General features: G+C 41.0%; 3 protein-coding genes across 4 annotated transcripts; 1 reads left to right on the top strand and 2 right to left on the bottom strand.

The window, feature by feature from the left end:
- Positions 1 to 1482: 1482 nt before the first annotated feature.
- On the bottom strand, positions 1483 to 8849 carry scd (stearoyl-CoA desaturase (delta-9-desaturase)). Its single transcript, XM_023269617.3, has 5 exons — positions 8618 to 8849; positions 7407 to 7537; positions 7032 to 7237; positions 6433 to 6665; positions 1483 to 3885 (listed from the first exon to the last, which is right to left on the bottom strand). Exons 1-5 carry the CDS (start codon positions 8847 to 8849, stop codon positions 3686 to 3688), a joined length of 1002 nt encoding a protein of 333 aa, XP_023125385.1. The 3' UTR covers positions 1483 to 3685.
- Positions 8829 to 16697, top strand: dnajb12b (DnaJ heat shock protein family (Hsp40) member B12b). Of its 2 annotated transcripts, none has more exons than XM_023269675.3 (10): positions 8829 to 8988; positions 10969 to 11170; positions 12451 to 12628; positions 12707 to 12852; positions 12945 to 13118; positions 13233 to 13303; positions 14629 to 14738; positions 15240 to 15412; positions 15502 to 15643; positions 15767 to 16697. In XM_023269675.3, the coding sequence occupies exons 2-9, from the start codon at positions 11038 to 11040 to the stop codon at positions 15621 to 15623; spliced, it is 1107 nt and encodes a 368-aa protein (XP_023125443.1). In that variant the 5' UTR covers positions 8829 to 8988; positions 10969 to 11037; the 3' UTR covers positions 15624 to 15643; positions 15767 to 16697. The 2 variants fall into 2 exon arrangements, with proteins under 2 accessions (XP_023125443.1, XP_035803673.1); XM_035947780.2 differs by having other exon boundaries at positions 8850 to 8988; positions 11017 to 11170.
- Positions 16698 to 17415: 718 nt separating this feature from the next.
- On the bottom strand, positions 17416 to 19255 carry ddit4 (DNA-damage-inducible transcript 4). The gene is made up of 3 exons (XM_023269658.3): positions 19098 to 19255; positions 18642 to 18872; positions 17416 to 18548 (listed from the first exon to the last, which is right to left on the bottom strand). Exons 2-3 carry the CDS (start codon positions 18823 to 18825, stop codon positions 18052 to 18054), a joined length of 681 nt encoding a protein of 226 aa, XP_023125426.1. The 5' UTR covers positions 18826 to 18872; positions 19098 to 19255; the 3' UTR covers positions 17416 to 18051.
- Between the last annotated feature and the right edge of the window lie 2114 nt (positions 19256 to 21369).

The raw sequence follows: 21369 nt of genomic DNA, 5'->3' as shown, positions 1-21369 counted from the left end.
ATGTATCCAATTGTGTTATATGTTCCTTGTTCCCAACATCTCTCTTCTCCCATCCCTCCCCCTCCACCTCTAGTAAATTGTTGTATTGCTATTTCAGTTCAGTCCATATCGTATTTTGTTATATATATGATGTTTATATATCAGAACTAAAATAAGCAGTCAGTGCCATGGCTGAGGATCTCTGCTTTGAAGCTGTTTTTTTTTACTGATGACTGCCTCAGATATATGGATTCAGACTTCCAGGGTTTCATATGTAACAAACCTAAAGAACCAATCACCTTGCAGGTTGGGGTTTTCCATTTTTCCATCATTATTCTTTTTTTAATTCGATGACCTCAAGTTGCAGCAAGTGTGGAGGTGTGGGTGGAGAAAGACTTTGTAGATTAATGAATTCTAGAGGAAGAAACAGTGTGGAGGTACATCTAAGCCTCTTTAAGGCAGGAGGGGATTACGTATTGTCATACAAAAACCTTCTGAATATGTAACTTTGATACTGAAAGATGAGCTTTTATGGATAATATCAAACATTCAGGATGGACTTTAGCACATAGTGTAGCAATAAAAAAATAAACAGAAACCTTCTTAGTCAGTACTGTTTATGTTCAGCTGCGTTCAGCATTTAAATCACATGAAGCTCTGGCCTCGTTCCTCCAAGAATCAGAATCGATTTTTTGCATGTAGCTTGCTGCTGTTTGCTGTTATTGTTCTGATCAATTATTCTGAGTTATTTTTATCAGAGGGGAGAGGAATCATCAGTCTTCATCCTCTTTTTTCCTCCAAACCTACTCCACCTTCTAATTCCCTAACATGATGAACCAATGCCGTGTACAAAAAACCCACCTACTTCTTTCTTCCAACCCAATTCCAATGCTTTGCAGGGATCACACGACCATAAGATACAAATCAACAATGTTCAGATGTAAAGGAATAACATAATATTCAAATTTGCTCCATCATCCATTAATATATATGCAAAGCAGCAAAGACTGTACATATTGTGTGTATAATATTCCATGAAAGTGACTTAATGAGAAAATACATGGAGACAAAACTACAAAGGATGGTTAGTTACCATTATTTATCACAAATTGCTGATTTTCTCAATAATAATGGATGTAGAGAATGAGTAGGCTTCTTTACCAGAACTGTTGAAACCCTGCTCAGCATTTTAATCAGCCCTGACAGCCTTTGGCATCGTTCTTCACTCAAACAAGATCGATTTTTTTGCACTAAGAATATCTAAAATGATAAGCCAGGTTTATAGGTCAACTCTTAACTATTCATTTGCAGAATTAAAAAGCAGCTCAGAGAGTCAGTATGGCTATGTGTAAAACAAATCTTCTCATGGAAACATAATAATTCAGTAAAAATTGGTTGGTGTTCAGCTCTTTAGTAAGTCGTCAGCAGTTAACATACATATCAAACACAAAGACGCAGAGAATGCAAAGAAGGATAAAAGAAGAGCAACAACTGTTCATGGAATTACGAGTGTATTGAAAATATTGTGAATTTTATTTCAGAATAGAATACAGTTGAGTTTCGACATGGTCAGACTGAAAATCTTTTTGATCCTCCTCATTGTTGTTAGGAAAATGCAGATTTTGGTGCTGTGGACAGCAGTTGTTTGCATGGCTTGTGATTATCGTCGGGTTTGGCAAGTGCTCTGATAATGTTCTAACATTCCTCATGACAGCACCTTATTGTTTGGAAGTTTTCATACCAAGACACCGCGACGGACCAAGATGATCCGTCGGGGCCCATATTTTGCAAGTGAAATCTCGCGAGTGAACATTTGTACCAGCTGTTATGTTTGTATCGGATTCTTTCCAGATTGAACTCCATCTTCTATTTGCATTTACAGTACCTTGTGTTGTCATGCTACCATTTGCCTAAATTAAAACACGTGGATTCAGAATAAAAACAAAGTCCAACCCAGTGCTTTATTCTGTAAACACTCAGAAGTCAGATTTCGTTTTGTGATACTTGAACCTTTTTGTCTTAGCTGACAAGATGCGAAGGAATGGATGCAAGTCATAAGGCATTAGGTTGTATCCTGACTCTTGGGAAGAAATATACAGGTGCTCCAGTTTGGTATTTTTACATATATTTTTTACGAGACCGTCTGCCAAATCTTGGAATGCAGAAATATCTGGTTTCACTTTAGAGCAATTTCTTTTTTCTAGTCAATAATAAAATAAATACATAAACAATATAAGCATTCCACACACCAGAATTGAAGATAAACATGAACATTGATGCGCCTAAAATTTTCGCAATGACAATCACCTCTGTAGGACATCAAAGGGAAACCAGACCCCGTCTCAGAAATCACCACGGCAACAGTTCTGATGATCCAAAAAGCACTGCAGCTCCACGGTACGTTACAAAAATAGACGCAGTTCTGCCATTACAGTCACCGACACAACACCTCACTACAGTATACGCCATGCATGGGTGGCATGTTGTTTTGTAACACCAGAACTGTCACATGACCAGCTGCTACACTGACCAATGAGATCTCTGCTGCAGATGTTTTCAGGACAAAAAACAAAAAAATGAGGGACATGGCAGATAAGAAGCTAGGAAGCAAAAAAGCCACTGATGCCACTGATGCCACAAATGTTAAAAAACTTCCACAATCTTGTAATGTGAAGAAGCAATATCGACTTAAGTGTGCTCTGGTGTACCATAGAGATGGCTGAACGTGTCGAAAGCTGGCACGTTCTTGGCACTATGATATATTCATTAAACACACAACAAGCTGAATTAAATCTTTCAAGTTTTCTCAGTAAAATAGCATTAAATGGCAGTTTTAGTCCAATGTTAAATGTGTCCCTTATATTGTCACGAGAAAACTCCAGCCAATTATTGCACAAGCTAAATATAGTACATGCTAATCTTCTTCCGAGTGCTTTGACTTTTCCACATATTTGGTGTGGTTTTTCTGCACAAGACAACCACATTACGCACTGAAACACACTGCGGGTTATATATAGTTCTGGCGTACTGGGCTGTCAGTGTGATCAGGTTTTAAGGAGAAGGTCTGGGTTCCCTTATTCTTCCGTCATGTGCTATATTTCTTTAAGGACACAAGATTTTTTTTTTTTAAACAAAGACATTTCAAACCGTCATCCCTTTTTTTTCAAATCTTCAGCACTCAAAAAGTTAATTTAAATATGAGAACTGTTAAAAACTCGCTGTAAAACGCAATAAAGGCAACAGTCTCCAATCGGTATTTAAACCTTCAACCAGTTAAAACATCCATATTCCAGTGCTCCACTTCCTGTCGTTTCTGAGTAATAATTGAGTAATAATTACATAAAAATGATCGGCTACATGACTGACCTTGCATGAAGAATGCACACCAAAGTGGCAAAACAGCGGAGAATGAAGTCGACTTTGAAAATGTATCTACTTCAAATCTTAAAACATCTTTGCAAACCCTTGGCCCGACTGAACAATAAGGTGAAGAGTTTTGCAAAGCATGTTTGTTTTTTTTTTTCCCCATCTTGAAAATTTTGTTTAGGTACAGCTACAAAAACCACAAAAACAAGCAAAATGTGGTCAAGGCCCTCATGAAGCTGACGTTTATCCTCAGAGGATGATAAATGTATAGCTGTCAAAGGACTGTGAAGCTTCTTCCTATCGGTTGTTTCGCCTCGAAGCCGACCACAGTTTGGCGATCTTAGCCACTGCGGTGGCTTCCGTCTCCAGTGCGCTGTATTCGGGCCATGACCAGCTCGTGGGACACTCTCTTGCGATCTTTGGCCAGGCCCAAGAAGCACATGAAGTCGATGAAACAAGTAGTAAGGTTCAACTTGCAGCCAAACTCGCTGGTTGCATAGTCGAATGGGAACGTGTGGTGATAGTTGTGGAATCCCTCACCTGTAAGGCACAAGGAACACTCATTTAAAAAAATAAAAGCATTTTGAATTGCAGCAAAAAAAAATGTTTTGGTTAGTTTTCAATTTGAATATTGATTTTTAACATCCTCAACTTCAATCTTTTTGTAGTTTTGCAGCTTTTTCTCACTAAATGCATTACAAGTTATGTGCCATGTTGTAGTCTTTTTTTCGCATTTGAAAAAAATCCTTCTCCAACTGTTTCAGAACTGAGAAATGTGTAATGTTTTACAGTTTTCAGTCATTCATTTAACCTGGTCGCTTGTTGCCACTCCCACCTGAATGCCTTTTCCGCCCACCGAGTCACCTGACCTGCCACTCACCTTCATCCACCTCACTAATCAGACATGCAGCTCTTACGTCAAGTCAAGCAGTAACTTTAGTGTCATTCCAACCATATTAAAATAGTCAGTCCATGGTGAGATAAAACAACATTCCTCCATGATCATAGTGTTACATAAAAGAGCACAGAACTGCATGAAATTACTCAGATCTGCATGTGTGCAAACAGCACAAGATAGTACAGTGCAGCACTGACCAGTGTACAGTTTCAGTGTGGATAAACTGCCAAGCCTAACGGGTTATGCCACAACATGCAACACTGTGATAGTAAAATGCTGTAGATTGTTGATAAATGTGGAGCCGTTCACAATGCTGGTGACTTTCCAGCTTGTGATGCAAATGACTGTGATGGATAGAAGAGGGACTCCAGGGATCTTGTCAGCTGTTCTCACTATCTGATGCCATTTCCAAGCCAGTCAGTGAAGCAGCCGCTCAGGATGCTCTTGATGGTTCCTCGGCAGAATGATAATGTACTTTTTTCAGCCTTTGTGGAAAACATAGAGGCTCCTGGGCTTTCTTAGGTGCAAAATTGGTGTCATGGGATGGTTGAGATTCTCCAGCTGAACACAAGTGAGTCCTCTTGACAATCTCCTCAAGGGAATCACTGACATACAGCAGAGAGTGATGGCACCATGCTCTTTCTTGAAGCCAAAAAAAAAGCATCTCTTCTGTTTAGTCCACGTTCAGAGACAGATTCTTTGCTCTGCATCCATCCACGAGTGGCTGCACCCCAATCCGTATGCTGACTCATTGTTCTTGCTGATGAGACCCACCACAGTCGTGTCATCAGCGAACTTGATGCGATTCAAGCTGTGCATTTGTGCACAGTTGTGAGTCAGCAGAGTGGACAGCTTTGGACTGAGAGCACAGTCCTGTTTAGTGCTCAGTGTGGTGGAGATGCTGCTACTGATCACAGAAGTGCAGGATTCAGTTTCAGATGGAGGCACAGCAGTCTTTTCAATCAGGTTCCGAGGAATGATTGTGTTAAATGCTGAACATAAGTCTACGAAAGACATTAAAATAGACATGTTTTGCATGTCCACGAGGGTGAGGACCACATGGAGGGTGGTGATAATGGGTTGAGCAGCTGGGATAATATGCAAAATGCAGGAGTTCCAGTGAGTGGAGCAGCAGGGCCTTTGATGTGCCTCATCATGAGACTGTTGAAGCACTTAATGATGACAGGTGTAACTTTAGCAAGACTGTTACCATTGAGGCAGGACACTGAAGACTTCTGTGGCATGGAGGTGATGTTTGTGGTCTTGAAGCTCGTTGGAATGACTTCTGTGAGTTGACTCTGTGTCGACTTTTCCTCACATCCACGTAGTTTGGACACAGCACCTGAGTGGCAGGAGAACTCGTGGTCTTCTTCGCTGCCGCATCATTACAAGTCCAAGTTGTTCAGCACATACAGAAGGGAGGCGTCATAGTCACAGGCAGGTGGTGTCCTGTAGATAGTGATGATCTGGAAGCCCTGCCACACATGCAGTGTGTCACCACAGTCCTGGAAGTGGCTTTGGATTCTCTGGATAACTGTGCGTTTGGCCACTTTGATGGCTGAAGACTGTTTATCAGGCCACCTTAAATGAGCAGTCTGTGTGCTAGGATTAGCTCAACACAGAGGTGAAGTTCATCAGGGGGTTTGTTTCTGGTCATCGCCCCCCACAGTTCACAGAACATCTCCTTGGGACTGGAGTGAATCTACACCCTAAATGTAAGGGCAATGGTGCGTTCTCGTGTTGCACTGTCGGATTGTCTTTGAGTCGTGTGCTGTAGTTTTCCAGGATTCCGTTTGCCTGTTCATGTTCTGTTATCGTCTGATACCTAGATTCTTTCTCTACCTCCTCCCTTGTGTTTGTCTGCTTGCCTGGATTTACAACCTTGTGCAGCCCTTTTTCAAAGCAAATTTCAGTTGTGCTTTCACCGTATTGCTTTTGTGTTCACTAAACATGACGTTGACAAATGTGCACCGTGTACAATTTTCTTTTAAAGGAAAGAGCATCTGTTGAATGGAGAAAAAAAATCAAAGTTTCCAGGATGAATTCTGAGAAGAACGTTATGCAACTCGCCGTAACACCAAGAATTAAATGTAACAAAACTAAATTGAAGCAGGACATGAAATAAAACTAATTTAAATCATTAGATCAGCTCTGATATCCACTTCTACTGAATAACTGGATGATCATACCTATAGCGCTGAAAGTGACAAACTTGTTCTCCCTGGGGTTGATGTTCTTGTCGTAGGGCCTGTTTCCCCACATGTGAGCGGCACTGTTCACCAGCCACGTGGCGTTCAGCACCAAGGTGTACCTCAGCAGAGCCGGGACGAAGTATGCCACCCACAGAGACTCTCCCCACAGGTACCAAGGCACAGACATTGGGATGAAGAAGCAGAACAGCAGCACAGACAGCTTGTAATACCTGTTGAGGAGGCAGAGAGGGCGGGGGAGCAGCAAGAACGCAAGTGTTTACTCAGTGCAAGATAAAATTTAAACACAAATGCTGCTTGTTGGACATGGATTTGCTCATTCACTTTCCACTTGACACACTTTTCATTGAGGCCTACCTTGAGTAAATCTCTACATGCACAAATGACATGTTAATGTCACCTCGTTAAACCAGAATGACTAATACAGCCTGAACTGAAGACAGTTCTGCAGCAGCAAATAAAATTTACTTTGTTTACTATCCACTCTACTTCCCTGGGCACCTTTTTAAAAACAAATCACATCAAAACAGATACTCAGCCTCCAAGTGCTAAATCAATGATTAACTTGTGCCACTTACTTCCTTTGAAACATTACAACTTTGTCAGCCAGCAGATCATTGAGCTCCAGCTTGCGTCCTTTCTCAATGACGTCGGGGTGTTTGCGGACCAACAGCCAGCCAACGTGAGCAAAGAAGAAGCCCCGGACGGCGTTGTGAGGGTCAGCGTCTGTCTCTGAGTATTTGTGATGAACCCTGTGGTCTCGTGCCCATTCAAAGATATCATTCTGTGGTTTGGGGATAAGACAGAGATTATGCACACAGCTGACACAACATGGTACTTCTACAATAATGACAACTTCTATTTTCATGACTCCAGCTCTTAAGTGTGTGTTTGTACTGTGTAGCATATTCATGTATGATGACAGGTGTCTGTGATCTGCCATTCTCACGAACCTGAAATGCCATGGAGTTAGCAAGACCGAGAAAGATCCTTAGAGGTAATGTAGCCTTGTATGATCTGTGACTCCACAGGCGATGAGCTCCTGCTGTAATTCCTAAAGCACTTATCAAAAAACAAAATACAGCTGCGGGGAGAAAGACATCAGCAAATTAGTCTGACCACATTCCACTTATCCGATTCTCTCACAAACAGTTTCTTGCACTTATGCTGCACACTGTAATGCCATCAATTTTCTATACACTTGTAGTGCCATTGTCAGAGCTGGGAGGGAGCTCCTGCAACAAGTCACAAATGACAAGAAAGTCAGCTATGATAAATCATGATATCTGTGTCACTGAAGTCAGAAAATCCCAATAAAATGGTATAATGGGTTGTCTGAAAGCATAAATTATCAAAACCTTATGCTTGCCACGCTGTGGTTTACATATCTGTTCCTTTTCACGGAAGGCATATTCAGAAATCTGTTCCAAGCTGCGATTCACAATTTGAATAAATACAACACACGAGCTTTGCTGCACCATATTTAAACCCGGGAACAATTAAAATGTGTCCTTGGCTGAAGTGACTTGTACCAGCCTGCTTGTTTTGCAAGAAATGAAATAACTACTAACAACGCAAAGCATGTTACACAGAAATGTGACACATACTGCATGAAGTAAACTGCATATCTGATGGGTAAAAACACATAATGATTACATTTATGGTAAGACTGGAAGCCTGAAAGTTATTCAGCATTTTAATCTGTGTTGTTGTGACTCAGGAGAAATACACATCCTAATTAAATCCAACAAAATGCATTAAATAATAAAGTGCCATGTCGTTTGTATAATTAATTAGCTAGTCTACGTTTGTATCCTTTCTTTGTTTTATGCTGTTACCTAATTAACAGCATGCCAGTTAAGCTGTTTCTGATTAGCATGTACTGTGAAGATTCCAGCTTTAAATTGCATGCTGTGACATGAAATATCCAGTGATAATATATACGTCTGATCTCTAATCCCCCACACATGCAGGATGCTGGAAGGATCATGCACAGATTAGAACTCTTTTGCATTCACCAGTGGGGAGAAAGTGACATGGGCTGCTGACATAACAGCTGTGAATATGGTAAAATATGCTTCCCCGTGTAAGACAACGCCACAAGCTACACCCAATCTGTGCAGTGATGTTGTAACAGGTAGGGTTTTTTTTTTAAAATACTTACACCAAAGCAAGGTCAAAGGAGCTGCGGAAGGGATGAGGAACATGCCGTACAAGGCTCCTATATGCAACAGAGTCATTAGCACGACATTTTTCCATACGACGATCCGGGGAGGTTTGGGGCCCTCCTTCTCTTTGTATGTGTTATCAAACGCGTCTTCTCTGGTGCCTTCTGGAAGAACATCCCCGCTGCTGGACTTGTGCTGCTTCTTCTCCAACGCCTCCGCCTCCGTCATTGTGGCTTGCGGGTTTTGGTGATGCTCTGAGCGGGTACAGAAGATGAGACAAATCGATGTTTTTGTGACGAGCCAACGTCAGGAAGGGTGACGGAAGAAGAGGAAGAAAATAACCCCACCAAACCCCCCTCCTCACACGGTGAATATGTTTTTATGCTAGCTAGCACGGTTAAGCTAGCTGCTGCCTGGTGCGAGGGTGGAAATGTAACGATGATGCTGACTTATAGCTGACATCCGCGACGTTGCATAACACTGATTTTTTTTCTTTTTTTTAAACACCTATAGGGGAAAAGAAATGCTGGGTATAGAACTCACCGAAGACGACCGGGCTGTAGAAACGGGATTCGGGGTGTTTCACGGAGACGGAGGTTGTCCGTTTAACCCAAAACTACAGGAACCCAGAAAAGAGAGAGCGATAGTCAGCTCTGCAGCGAACGCATCAATGAGAGCCGGAGCTGGAGGCGCGATTGACCAATCAGAGCCCGGATGCCGCCTCAAACTCGGGCTCTGATTGGCTGCTTGTTTATCTGCTGTTCACCTTTTATTCATTCTCCGAGCAGCCAGATGTATATTTACCTCCCCTGGAGAGCAGTTGCCGCTACCGCTGCCGCTACAGCCGCTGCCGCTGCCGCTGCCGCTACCGCCGCTCCCCTCTCGCCGCTGCCGCTGTCTAGACATGTACGGAATTAACCGCGCTCATATTTCCATTCACGCGTGGGTTTTAACGAACCCACACGAGCGACGAGTGACGAGGTGTAAATGATTAAATTGGAACAAAACAAATTAGTTACTGTACAGTAAACCCAGCGGCACAGTACCCCCGCCCTCCGCTGGCAGGAGAAAAATGGGAAGCTTGCTCCGTCACGTAATCCTGATGCCTAAAATAATAAAATAAGTACATAAAATAAAATATATTTTTTAAATGTATCAGATAAGGATATGGTATACACGTTAATTTCATATTAGTGCCAGCTATATTTATAACCGAAACTATGGGTCTCTCTACCCATTGTTGAATGCCACAAACAGTATTTTTAAAAGAACATAATGTAAGTATTTATATAGAATTATATAAATGATATGTACATATTTATGATATGAACTATACCCAAATGAACCAATTTATGCGGCAATTAATAAATCACGAGATCAATATTAATTAGGTATTCATGTATTGTATTAACTTTATTTATTTAATTTGACATTGCTTGACATAAATGTTACCTAACAGAAATATTAATTATTGATGTTTGATTTTTTTGAAACGGTTACATTATTGCCAATTATTTTGGAATTGACGGGACAAAGTTGTAATTTTACAATAACTTTATTATAATTTATATTCAAATTCCTGACATTAAAATGTGTAACTCATAAATCACCAGGGATGCTTAGATTATAGTAGTAAGGAATTGAGAAGTACTACTCCAACACTCATATTACAAATAAAATAGATATATTTTTAATATTTACACATTTGGATTTTTGTCAAACCAGTTGATAACTCTCCATTGACTCTGATATTAGCAGTAAAAATGTACCTCTCATTATGATAGTTTATGATATAAATAATACAAAAATAATACAAAAAACCCCCAATTTTGTTCTGCCGAAATATTACACCCGCAAGAGAACAGCTGTTCCTCTAAAACACTACTGAATCCAATTAGCAGTGTTATATTGATTTACCATTATTTATTATTAATTTAGGGGATTTCACTTTGTGTCTGAACGATTTCATCAGTTTATTTCTATGAAATAATGTAAGAAAAAAAGAAAAGACTACTGACTGTGTGGGAAACTAGGCATACAGGGGTTGTTTTGAAGTAAATTAACAACTACACATCACAAGTGCAAACTAAGAGTCAGGGGAACCGAATGAAAAGGGTCGACACATCCACGGGTGTCCACTTTCATGACCTACATTTGAAAACCGAAGATTTGTCGCCATCTAGTGCAAAAATGAGGCGGCACAGAGACTCGATGCTGTGCTCACGTTGTGGAAACAAGGCTATGCTATTTCTAAACGTCAGGTCCCCAGGTAGCAGGAGCAAAAAAGATGGTCCCACACTGATAAATTCACATCACCACCATCTGACCGATTCTACTCTGTCTGCAGCATCCCCGTGACGTCATCAACAAGTGACTTTATTTACTTCTGGTCCAGTTAGCCGCCGCTGCTGCTGCAATGGAAGTAAACAGGGACGAAGCGGAGCGCTGCATTGACATTGCGACTGCGGCGTTAAGTAGCAACCAGCCGGAGAAGGCGCAGAGGTTCCTGGAGAAGGCGCAAAGGCTCTTCCCGACAGAGAAAGCCAAGGGTGAGTTAAAATGGCCGTGCAGAGGCGGAAAGAGGGGACGACTGAGCCGGGGAGGTGCGCACTCAGCATCATCACCTTCAGCATCACCTGCATCCCGGATCAGCAGCGGATGGAGCCAGGGCCTGTGATAGCATAGCAGCTAGCTGGTTCAGTTTAACTGTTAAACTGCACCTTTCTGTGTGCCACGTAGTCTGCACAACGGCTTAACGAGAAAATGATGTTGTAAAGATGTCAGAAATATTTGACAGCATTCACTTTTCTAATGGAAATTGAAGCCTAGAGAGTAGGTTCACTACAGGGCAAGAACAGGAGAGAGACAGAGTCCTCGATGGCAGTTTCCCATCACTCGTTTTATTATTTTGACATCACAAGGACCAAAAACACAGAAAATAATATATCTTCTCTCTATTTTCTTTTTATGGCACATTTAAAGTGCTTTCCAGTAGAAAAATAATGTTTGCATTATGAATTAACCAAACAAATATTGAGATTAAGACCATACAGTGTTACATATGGTTTGAATTTAGCTGAGTAATTTAAATATCAAGGATTAGAAACCCCCCCAAAATTATATAAAATACAAAATTAGGCTGAAATTATGATCCTTTAGAAATATCTATGATTACCCAACAAATGATTCTGTCAATTAACAACTGATTCCCTTCGTTCCCTTTGAGCAAGCTTAATTTTTAATTTAGATATATCTTTTGTACAGAAAACATATATACACACACAGCAACAAATAAGCATGAACTGTTTGTGCTATACACTTAATAATAATATTTATTTTGAAAGCACTTTTAAATCAAAGGCTATGCAATTGTAATCTCTCATTTTCTATCACCGTGTTTGCTGAACTTGAGATTATAACTAAGAATTTATATAACTTTAAAATATAAGTTGAATGAATATCACTGAGTTGTGTGGGTTAGGCTCAAACACGTTTCTAATTTTGATTCAAATTTACTTCCATTGTTTGTACAAGTTAGATTTACAACAATGACAAGCACAGAAATCAAACTGCAGAAACGTACAGTCTACAACAAAACCTACACATTACTGTAGGATTCAACTGCAACAGTCTGTCTATCAAAAATGCCCTTATTAAGATGCTGTAGTAGTCTAATAATCAACCCAGCAAACATTGCGTGTCTGCTGGTATGAAGTTCTTGCCAATAGTATTTGCTGCAGGATCTACCAAGTTAATCATCAGCTATGTCATCAAAGCCTCTGTCGATTATTTCTGAATGTTCTCAACACTGTCATTTTATGTCCATTAGTATTGCTGGACCTAATAGCAAAGAATGGATTCACACCCAGACAAGGTGGCGACTCAGACTTCAGTGGGGTCTCAGGACCTCGACAACGACAGAACACTAGTGAAGATACCAGACCTGAAGAAAAACCTTCAGACACCTCAAAATCCTACACGGCAGATCAGCTAGATGCTGTCAGAAGGTACATGAGGGTTTACTGGTGCGCATGTTGACATACCTTCAGTCTTCATGTGGTGCTAATCATGTGTTTTCTACACAGGATAAAACAATGTAAAGACTTCTATGAAATCCTCGGGGTCCAGAAAGACGCCTCTGAGGATGAACTCAAAAGATCCTATAGAAAACTTGCTTTGAAATTCCATCCAGACAAGAATCACGCTCCTGGTGCTACAGAGGCATTTAAAGGTAACCGGCAGAAAAATCCAGTTAGAGGATATAATTGTGTCTTTCATTCTTTCCTAAGAATAATTGACTTCATGTATTTTCATTTCCTACAGCCATTGGTAATGCATATGCTGTTCTGAGTAATGACAACAAAAGAAGACAGTATGATCAGTATGGAGATGAAAGAAGGCATCCTTCAAGACACAGCCCAGACAACGGAAACTTTGAGCCAGATATTTCCCCTGAAGACCTCTTTAATATGTTCTTCGGAGGAGGTTACCCATCAAGTTAGTGTCACTGTTTTGTGTTTTCTTACCAGCCTTATAAGATGCAGTATTTTTAGTACTAATGCTACTTGTTATGACATGTCTATGAAGTGCTAAATGTGCTAATTCATCCAGGTAATGCTCATGTATACACTAATGGACGGATGCGATACCAAAGGCGAGAGAGAAGAGAGAGACAGCGGGATGTAAGTTTGATACTATTCAAGCTCCTGTGTATACAGCCATAGAAAAAAAACGCCCTTGTTTTCTTCAATTTCTTGTTCATTTCGATGCTTAGTACCACAAAAGGTATATTACCCGAAGAATACAATGAACATGACCAAAAATGCAGCTGATTCCATCACACTTTATGTCCTATCTGACATGGTGCAGCTTAATTGTATTCCAGGGTATATAAGAGGCCATTTCATGTCATCAGCAGCACATGTAAAGGTCTAGAGTGGTTTCCTGTTGACATTCAAGCCATAGCACAACTCAGAAGTTGTCAACTCTCACAAAATGCCTAAAAGTAAAGAATTATGTGAAGCCACAAAGGCAGCCATCATGAGTGAGAGACAGGTAGCAGAAAAACTGAAGATCTCCAAGACAGTTGTTCATTCCACCAAGAAAAAACCAGTCCAACATGGTTCTACCAAACTGCTAGCTGGTCAGGAAACGTCTTTCTACCCACCAGATGACCGTCACTCATCCGTTCCTGTCAGGAATCGTCATCAGACCTCCAGGGACCTTAAAAATGAGTGGACACTGTGGAGAAATGGGACTTGTTCAGCAAGGACAGTTGGAAAGCGACTTGTTGAAGCCGGTCTGAAGTCACACAGGACACAGAAGAAGCTCTTCATCAAGGAAAGGCAGAGGAAAGCTGGTTACTCTTTGCTGGGATCACAAGGATTGAACTGTTGATGATTGGACTAAGGTTCTCTTCAGTGATGAATCCAGTTTTCAGTTGATGCCCACTCCAGCCAACTTCCTGGTTAGAAGGAAGCCTGGAGAAGCCACAAACCAGACTGTCTGCCCCTACAGTAAAACATGGGGGTGGATCAGTGATGATCTGGGGTTGTTTCAGGGCGAATAAACCAGATCATGTTTGGGGCTACTGTTGAAAACAGTCTTCTTCCATCAGCTGGAAAACTCTTTCCTGCCTGGAATGACTGGATGGAAGACAATGCCCCTTACCCCACAGCAAGGTCAGTTACAGCCTGGATGGAGAACCAGAACGTTAGAACCATGCCTTGGCCTGCTCAATCACCAGATCTAAATCCAACTGAAAACCTGTGGAAAATCATCAGACGCTAAATAGAGAACCACAAGCCCAAAAACAAGCAGATTAGTTTGAATTTGAATTGAAGAAAACAAGGGTGGTCTAGTCTTTTTCTGTGTGACTGTATTGTACAGATAAAGTAGTTTGATATGTTAACCAGCAGGGGGAAACCTTTAGTCATCAATCTACAATATTCAAGTGTCTTTCAGAGGTTTCTTTGTGTTTATGTGTTTCTAATGCTTTCTTCTGCAGGGAGGTCTTGCTCTCTTCGTGCAGGTCATGCCCATCCTCATTCTGGTTATTGTGTCAGCTCTCAGTCAGATAATGGTCCACAGTCCCTCCTACAGCCTCAGCTTCAGGCCGTGAGTGTTTGACCCCTGTTCTGAAAGTCCGCCTGAGAAGGATATTAAAGAACACAACTAACCTTGTTCTGCAAAATTGCAAGGGACTTAAAATAGGGATCATCTTCACATTTCATACAGCTAAGCAGGATTGAACCCTGGTTTATTTCATCATTGTTATTTGTTCTATTTTCATGAAATTGTCGCATAAGCTGGAGTGCAAAGAACTGGCCAAAAAATAGCTTTTCTTTCACAGTATTTGCTGTGATAATGCCTCTTTAGACAGTATAGTACCATGCTGAACTGTAGTTTCTTGTTAGATTTAGAAAGAACATCTTGACGCTGGCTCAGTTAGATGTAAATAATCACTGAGCTCTTCTGTGTTTTTAGTTTCTGGCCCGACTGTGAATCATTATCAGCCGTGAGTCATTTTAACACGGCCAGCCGGTGCCAGATCTGTCATTATTGTGTGGCGTTCTGTCATACGATATCTCTCCCACACTTTGTCCAATCTTCTCGCAGGTCAGCAGGTTACTCGCAGAAGAGGCTGACTGAGAACCTGAAGGTGCCATATTATGTGGGGGAGCAGTTCTCCAAAGAGTTTACTGGTGTGAATTTGAAAAAGCTGGAGCAGACGGTGGAGGATGATTATATTTCCAACCTTCGCAACAATTGTTGGAAGGAGAAGCAACAAAGTATGTTTGCCTAGAAAACACATTTTTGTGGAGACTTTTTCATTGCCTCTCGCATATCTTTCATGCTTTGTTTGTGTGTTTTCTTGCAGAGGAAGGAATGCTGTACAGAGCTCGCTATTTTGGAGACACTGATCTGTACCAAAGAGCACAGAGGGCTCGAACACCAAGCTGCGCCAAGCTGTCAGAGATCACGGCTTCATTACATGGATGAGGATGCTTTCATGATTAAAAGCAAGTTCTCCAACATGAAGGCATTTTTCAGAACAAATTTTGTAGTGACTAGCTAAATGTTCTGCTGCATTTCACAAAGTAAAAATGCTGTCTTTTTCATTTTTTTTTTCTTCTTGTCTCCAGGTTTCCAGAACCACCACTAAAGATTACAGGCTGTAAATAGATAAGCTTTAACAATCTGGAGGCTGAAGATGACTCATCAAGCAACACAAGCAAACCAGCAGCACTCCTCACTAAACTGACAACACAAACCAGTTCAAGCCATTTCTGTGGAATTTTAGTACGTGGAATTCAAATATAATGATATTTTATTGTTTTGAATGGAAAAGCCACTAAGTATATTTTGTCCTTCCCGACAAGATGTGAGTTTAAACAACCTCCAAGCCCCAGTTTTAACTGGGAGCCATGAAGCTGGCAAAAGTCACTTTACTTTGGGTTTTTTTTGTGCAAATGCTGTATGAAACCAGAGCATAGTTAACTTATATATAGTCATACAGATATCATTCATGTAGCAGTTTAACAGATACCATTGAATGCTTCCTCCTTATTTTTATGCAGTTGGATCAGCAGAAAAAAAACATTTGAGGGGGGATCTGCTGATTTGACTTGAAATGCACATGCTCAAACTATGCAGGAATATTGTGAAACCTCTGATGATTATTCACTCCCGTCTAGGGTTTGTCAGGCACTTGAAGCACCTGAGATCTGTCTTTTTTTCTGCTGTGTGTGCTCTAACAGTTAGGAAACTTTCCTGTCACTTTGCCTCCTTTAGTTGTATTAAAGACAGAATTCTCTAGTATAACTTCACCTCACACTAAATGCCAAGAGAACGAGACATGTGCCTACCCACAAAGTGGGACGTTAAAAGGTTCTAGTTTTGGAATCTCTGATGAATCTCATCTGTTGGAAAAACAAAACGCAATTTCTGTCAGACTTTCTAAGTTTATAGTATGCTATTTATTCTTTGTATTATTTATTTAAGGAGTAGCTCTTGCTCACTTTTTCCACCATGTTTTTACTCCCGGATGAAAATAAATATGGATGCCTAAACGTGTTGAATGTGACTCGTTGCTCGGAGCAGTACAGGCACAGGAGGAGACAAAAGCTCAGTCAGCACATTTAGAGCATAGAGTCTGCCGGCCGGCCGGCCGGCTCTCTGGGGCTGGGATAGGAAAACATGGCTGCTTGCACGTTCACATTGCTGAAGACGTGCAGCATGTGCGGGGCAGGAAATGCAGCGTCACATTGTTTTGTCATAACTGCTCTCAGCTGTTTTTGACGAATGCTGAACTTCTGCTTTCTGATTTGGAGCTGTGGGCTCTGTTTCTTGCGGACTTCACACTTTTTTTTTTCAGCTTTAAAACTTTCCATAATTCTTGTGCACAGTGTGGCTGATAGTTTCAGGCTCATTCTGGTCAGTCGAAATATACTGCAAACCAATCCAACTGCTCTGTAATTAATTCTACTTTTACAAGGCTTTTACATTTTCAGTTTTTGTTGACAAAAAGGTGAAGTGCTAATATGTTTTTTCCAGGCAATTAAGCATTTTTAATTGGGGCAATATATTAAGAACACTGACCGGTCCACCAACTACAACCTCAATAATTAACATGAAATACACTTAGCACCTTTTTGTCGACAAAACTGCACTAAATTTCAAAGGTTTCCTCAAAGTTTCAAAGATTTGGTTCTGTTTTCCAGCTTTACCAGATTTCTATAAGGTCACAGTGAGTTATTTGTACGACACATTATCTCAGATAAGACCACAGAAATGAGATTGTTAAAAAATAATAATTTATTTGCGATCATGAAAGTACAAAAACAGTGCAATGTTATGAGTATTTGAATATCAAATAAAGTTGAAAGCGGGACTGGGTCTACACAAATACAAAATCAAACCACATTTGAAGTTTTAGCTTGCACATATACTGCACAATGCAAGTACTGGTAGGTCTTTACTTTTAAAATGAAGCAGTCACAAAGATCCATAATGGTTCTCTGGGTGTACAGTTCATCGGTTTGTGTCCAATTCAACTCATGGTAATGTATAAAAAAAGAATACAATGATCTTCGATGACTATAACAATATAGCTAGCTGCCGTCGTATGGTTTCAATAGAAACTGAGGTACGCACTTTAATAATTGCAAAATACCTATTTGTCATATATATAGCAGGATGATTACACTTTGTAATTTGAAAATCTGAATCACGGTGAGCCAGTATGAAAGCAACACCTGCTCCAGGTACCATAAACTTCAGCTCCTTCACATCAGGAACAACAGGCTACATCATGACAAAGTCCATCCTTACACTCCAGAAGGCATTGCATACATGTAGTTATACTAGTAAGGCCCTTCTGTGAGCTTTTATCGTCACTTCATGGACACAAAGCAGTCACTTGCATTTCTCAACATTCTTCGATCAGCAGCTCTTCAGAAGAATACAGTTTCTTTTTGATCACGCGGAAACCAGTGCTTAGTTTAATAGCTTGTCTCACTACTGGAGTGGAAGGGGATTTGCTAAAAAGTCCTTGGATTTTAGGCCAGAGGCCGCCTGACTCCAGCCTCAGCACCAGAGTCAGCTGGAAGGTGGGAACAAGGTAGGGGTCCACTGATAGCTGTCCCATGCTCTCACAGGCGGCCCCTTGCTCCACACAGAGGTCAATGAGAGCCCCTCTTAAACCGCAGGGCTCACTAGCTGCCAGGTGAAGGAGCTCCTGCCCGATGTGCTCCAGAAGTTTCTCCGGAATGAGCAGTTTGGTACATCTCAAGGCGCAGTCCGAGTCTTTGGCTTCTCTTAGGCTCCGTGCTATAAGGTCCACTACTTCTTTCAGGATCATCTCCTCCATCGGGTCATAAAACAGGTCGTCATTAAAGGGACACAGGTCACTGGAGAGGTCCGACCCTGTAGGAGAGACATAAAGGGTTAGAACTCATGCATCCAAAAGAAAGCCTCTAATGATGGATTAAAAAAACCACGTTTGCAGGCGCAGCTCACCTGAATCTGAGAGATCACTCCTGCTGCCATTGTTGGACACCGACTCAATACTGCTGCTGTTGGCAGATGTGTTGAAATCAGTCAGTCTTTGGACCAGTTTGCCCCAGGACAGCCTCCGGGGGCTGCTGTCCACTGGGGAAGGGGGTGAGCTGCCAATTTCGGTGGGTGCAAAGACATCAGGCATGGTTGTCCTTTGCAGTATTCAACAGTATCAGCTGCTTCTGTGGGCAGCTGTTGGGGAGGAAACAAAGGCAACAGATAAGCACTCAGCATCTGATATTCAAAACCTGTTTAGCAGTTCAATAAAACACAATGACAGGCATGGAAAGCATAGTTGTTTTTTTTTTAAATTAACAGTATACATTTGCAACAAGATCATCTTTCATTTGCAGCTGTTTTACTGTCAAAATGACCAATAAAGCAAACCAAACTGGCAAATTATAACAAAGTACTTACAGCTTATTTGAAAAAGATGCAGTTCGGGTTTGTTGTCGCTGCTGCAGATGAGTTTCTGAAAGGTTATTGTCTGCAAAAACAACTGCCTGGAAACTTCTACCCTCTGCCTTCCTTGTCTGCTTCGCAACAGCTGCCAAGCTCTGCAGTCTGTCCTGCAACAATGTTTTTATATGAGCCCCGAAGCCACGCCCCCCACGGTGCAGCCAGCCAATCAAAAAGAGAGGCACGCCATCCGCGCTGTATCTTGCCTGGTAACCTGCCAGCGGAGAAAGAAAGACAAACAGGAGGAGGAGGAGGAGAAATTGAGGGGGTTGGGTTGATGAATAGCAAAAGCCAGTGTTGTGGAAACGCACAGGGACATGTGTGGGCTTGCAAAGGATCATATTGTGTTTTCTTTGTTTAATATCCCACATAGGCATTGTTAGATTTCTCTGCTGTACCTGCATTTACAGTTTTATCAGCGTAGAATAAAGTCCGTGCAGGGCCGGGCTCTGCTTGTTCAGTGTTGCAGTGAACATTACGTCACCTGTTTTGCTGAAGCATTACATCAGAATTTTTTATCTGCCAAACAGAGATGCAAACAGCACACAGTTGGCTGCATAATAGAACACCGGGTACATGGTAAAACATTCATTAAAAAAGGTTAGAGATATGACACCTCTTATATTTCCCGACATAAAAAAAAGAAGAGAAATAAAAATGCAAGCAATTCTCTAGCATGTAATAAAAAAGCAAAAGTGCTCCAAGGCATAAAACCAACATTGGAGGGGGATTAAAAGAGCAGATTTCTAGGGAGTAGTGAGTTGGAATTCAAAAATAAAAGCTAAAAATGTTGCTGCAATGTTTCCCTCTAGGCCACACTGAACATAAACCACAGTTTCCCCCACAAAAAAAAAAGTCTGGAAAGCAGCCAGATATACGCTGCGCTGCTACACGTGAGTAGGCTGTACTTTGTTGGGGAGGAACTGAAAGACATAAACACGTGTAGGCACAGTATGTTCTGAGGGGGGATGTTATAAATTAAGAGTCATCATCAGATAGCGGAAGGAATAAATTGTTTACAAAGACTGCGGGTTTTCTGTTAAATTCTTCAGTGGCTTATGTAAAAAAAACAATAAAAAGGCCACAGGTAACAACTTGCCAAACGGATTCTTAGAAAGCGTGTCCCAAAACTAACTATTGACCTCTTGGAAAAGGAAATAAGCTCCGTCTTGGGGCGTTTCTGTAACCTCCACAGCCATCCTTAAACATTTACACCAAGAACTGTACATTCTGTTCGTCTCCACCCTTCATTTGTTTGAAAACACTGAAGAGAACACAGAGATCAGCACGTTTCCTCTCTGACCGCACAAAAGAAGAAACAATCTTTCAGGCTTGAGCTCAATCAAGTAACAAAAACACTTTTATAAGAGAACTTATTCAAATGTCTCTAAAAAACTTAACTCTGTGGAGAGGGCCAAACTGTGCACCGTCAAGCAAAACAAACGGCAACGAAAGCAAAGAATGTCCAAGTATGACTTTATTTACAAGCTCTCTTTGTTTTGCTGCAGCGAGCAGCAGTGGAGGCCGACAGAAGACTGGAGGAGAGACTGGTGAGGAAGCAGGGTTTCAGATTTATGAGCACAGTGCATCCATGTGGAAACACAATGCTTCACTTCAAGGGATTTATTACCAAAGATATTATTTGCCTTTACATTGAGGCTAATAGCAGATTGAACTGACAGAATCGCTTTTAACACCCTAAAGCGGATGGAAAATCTGTTAATAATCTGTTACAAAATGTTAAATTGGGCAGTGTTTTCATATATAAGAACATTTCTGTTGATGAGGGTGGATTTAGTGTGCTGGGTCTAATATAACAAGTAGTTTTGTTTTTTTTTTTTTTTTAAAGAAAAAAACAAGCAAACATACAATAGTAAAAGTGACAAAATAATACATCTCACGCTTAAGATACATAATAATCTCCAGAAGAGGGAATATCATTTATGAACTGAAATAAAACATATTCTTCCATTTTTATTCTATTTGGCTGATTTAATAACCAAAGGCATCCGACTGTCTATATTTAAGACGGTGTAAATCCCAATAGCTGTTCGATGGGTTTGTACCGCCACTCATCTGCCTCCAGCTCCTCTACCAGGCTGGCAAGTTTCTCCATTCGAGACACTTGTTGATCTGAAAGAACACACAATAGGTTATTCATTAATGTACCAGATATCATGGGACCCACCAAAGCAAACACATTTTGCATATGCAGTTACTGACTTACCGT

This window comes from Amphiprion ocellaris, chromosome 18 (genome assembly GCF_022539595.1).
Source record: "Amphiprion ocellaris isolate individual 3 ecotype Okinawa chromosome 18, ASM2253959v1, whole genome shotgun sequence".
NCBI lineage: Eukaryota > Metazoa > Chordata > Actinopteri > Pomacentridae > Amphiprion > Amphiprion ocellaris.
This window is presented reverse-complemented; position numbering and strand designations above follow the sequence as displayed.

Coding starts and splice junctions, on each gene's coding strand:
- ddit4 (XM_023269658.3), bottom strand. CDS start 18,825: ATGCCTGATGTCTTTGCACCCACCGAAATTGGCAGCTCACCCCCTTCC. Junction 18,549..18,641: donor GAGTGATCTCTCAGATTCAG/GTGAGCTGCGCC, acceptor TCTCTCCTACAG/GGTCGGACCTCTCCAGTGAC.
- dnajb12b (XM_023269675.3), top strand. CDS start 11,038: ATGGAAGTAAACAGGGACGAAGCGGAGCGCTGCATTGACATTGCGACT. Junction 12,629..12,706: donor CAGCTAGATGCTGTCAGAAG/GTACATGAGGGT, acceptor TTTTCTACACAG/GATAAAACAATGTAAAGACT. Junction 15,413..15,501: donor TTGGAAGGAGAAGCAACAAA/GTATGTTTGCCT, acceptor GTTTTCTTGCAG/AGGAAGGAATGCTGTACAGA.
- scd (XM_023269617.3), bottom strand. CDS start 8,849: ATGACGGAGGCGGAGGCGTTGGAGAAGAAGCAGCACAAGTCCAGCAGC. Junction 6,666..7,031: donor GTTGTAATGTTTCAAAGGAA/GTAAGTGGCACA, acceptor CCTCCTCAACAG/GTATTACAAGCTGTCTGTGC. Junction 3,886..6,432: donor TGTCACTTTCAGCGCTATAG/GTATGATCATCC, acceptor TGTGCCTTACAG/GTGAGGGATTCCACAACTAT.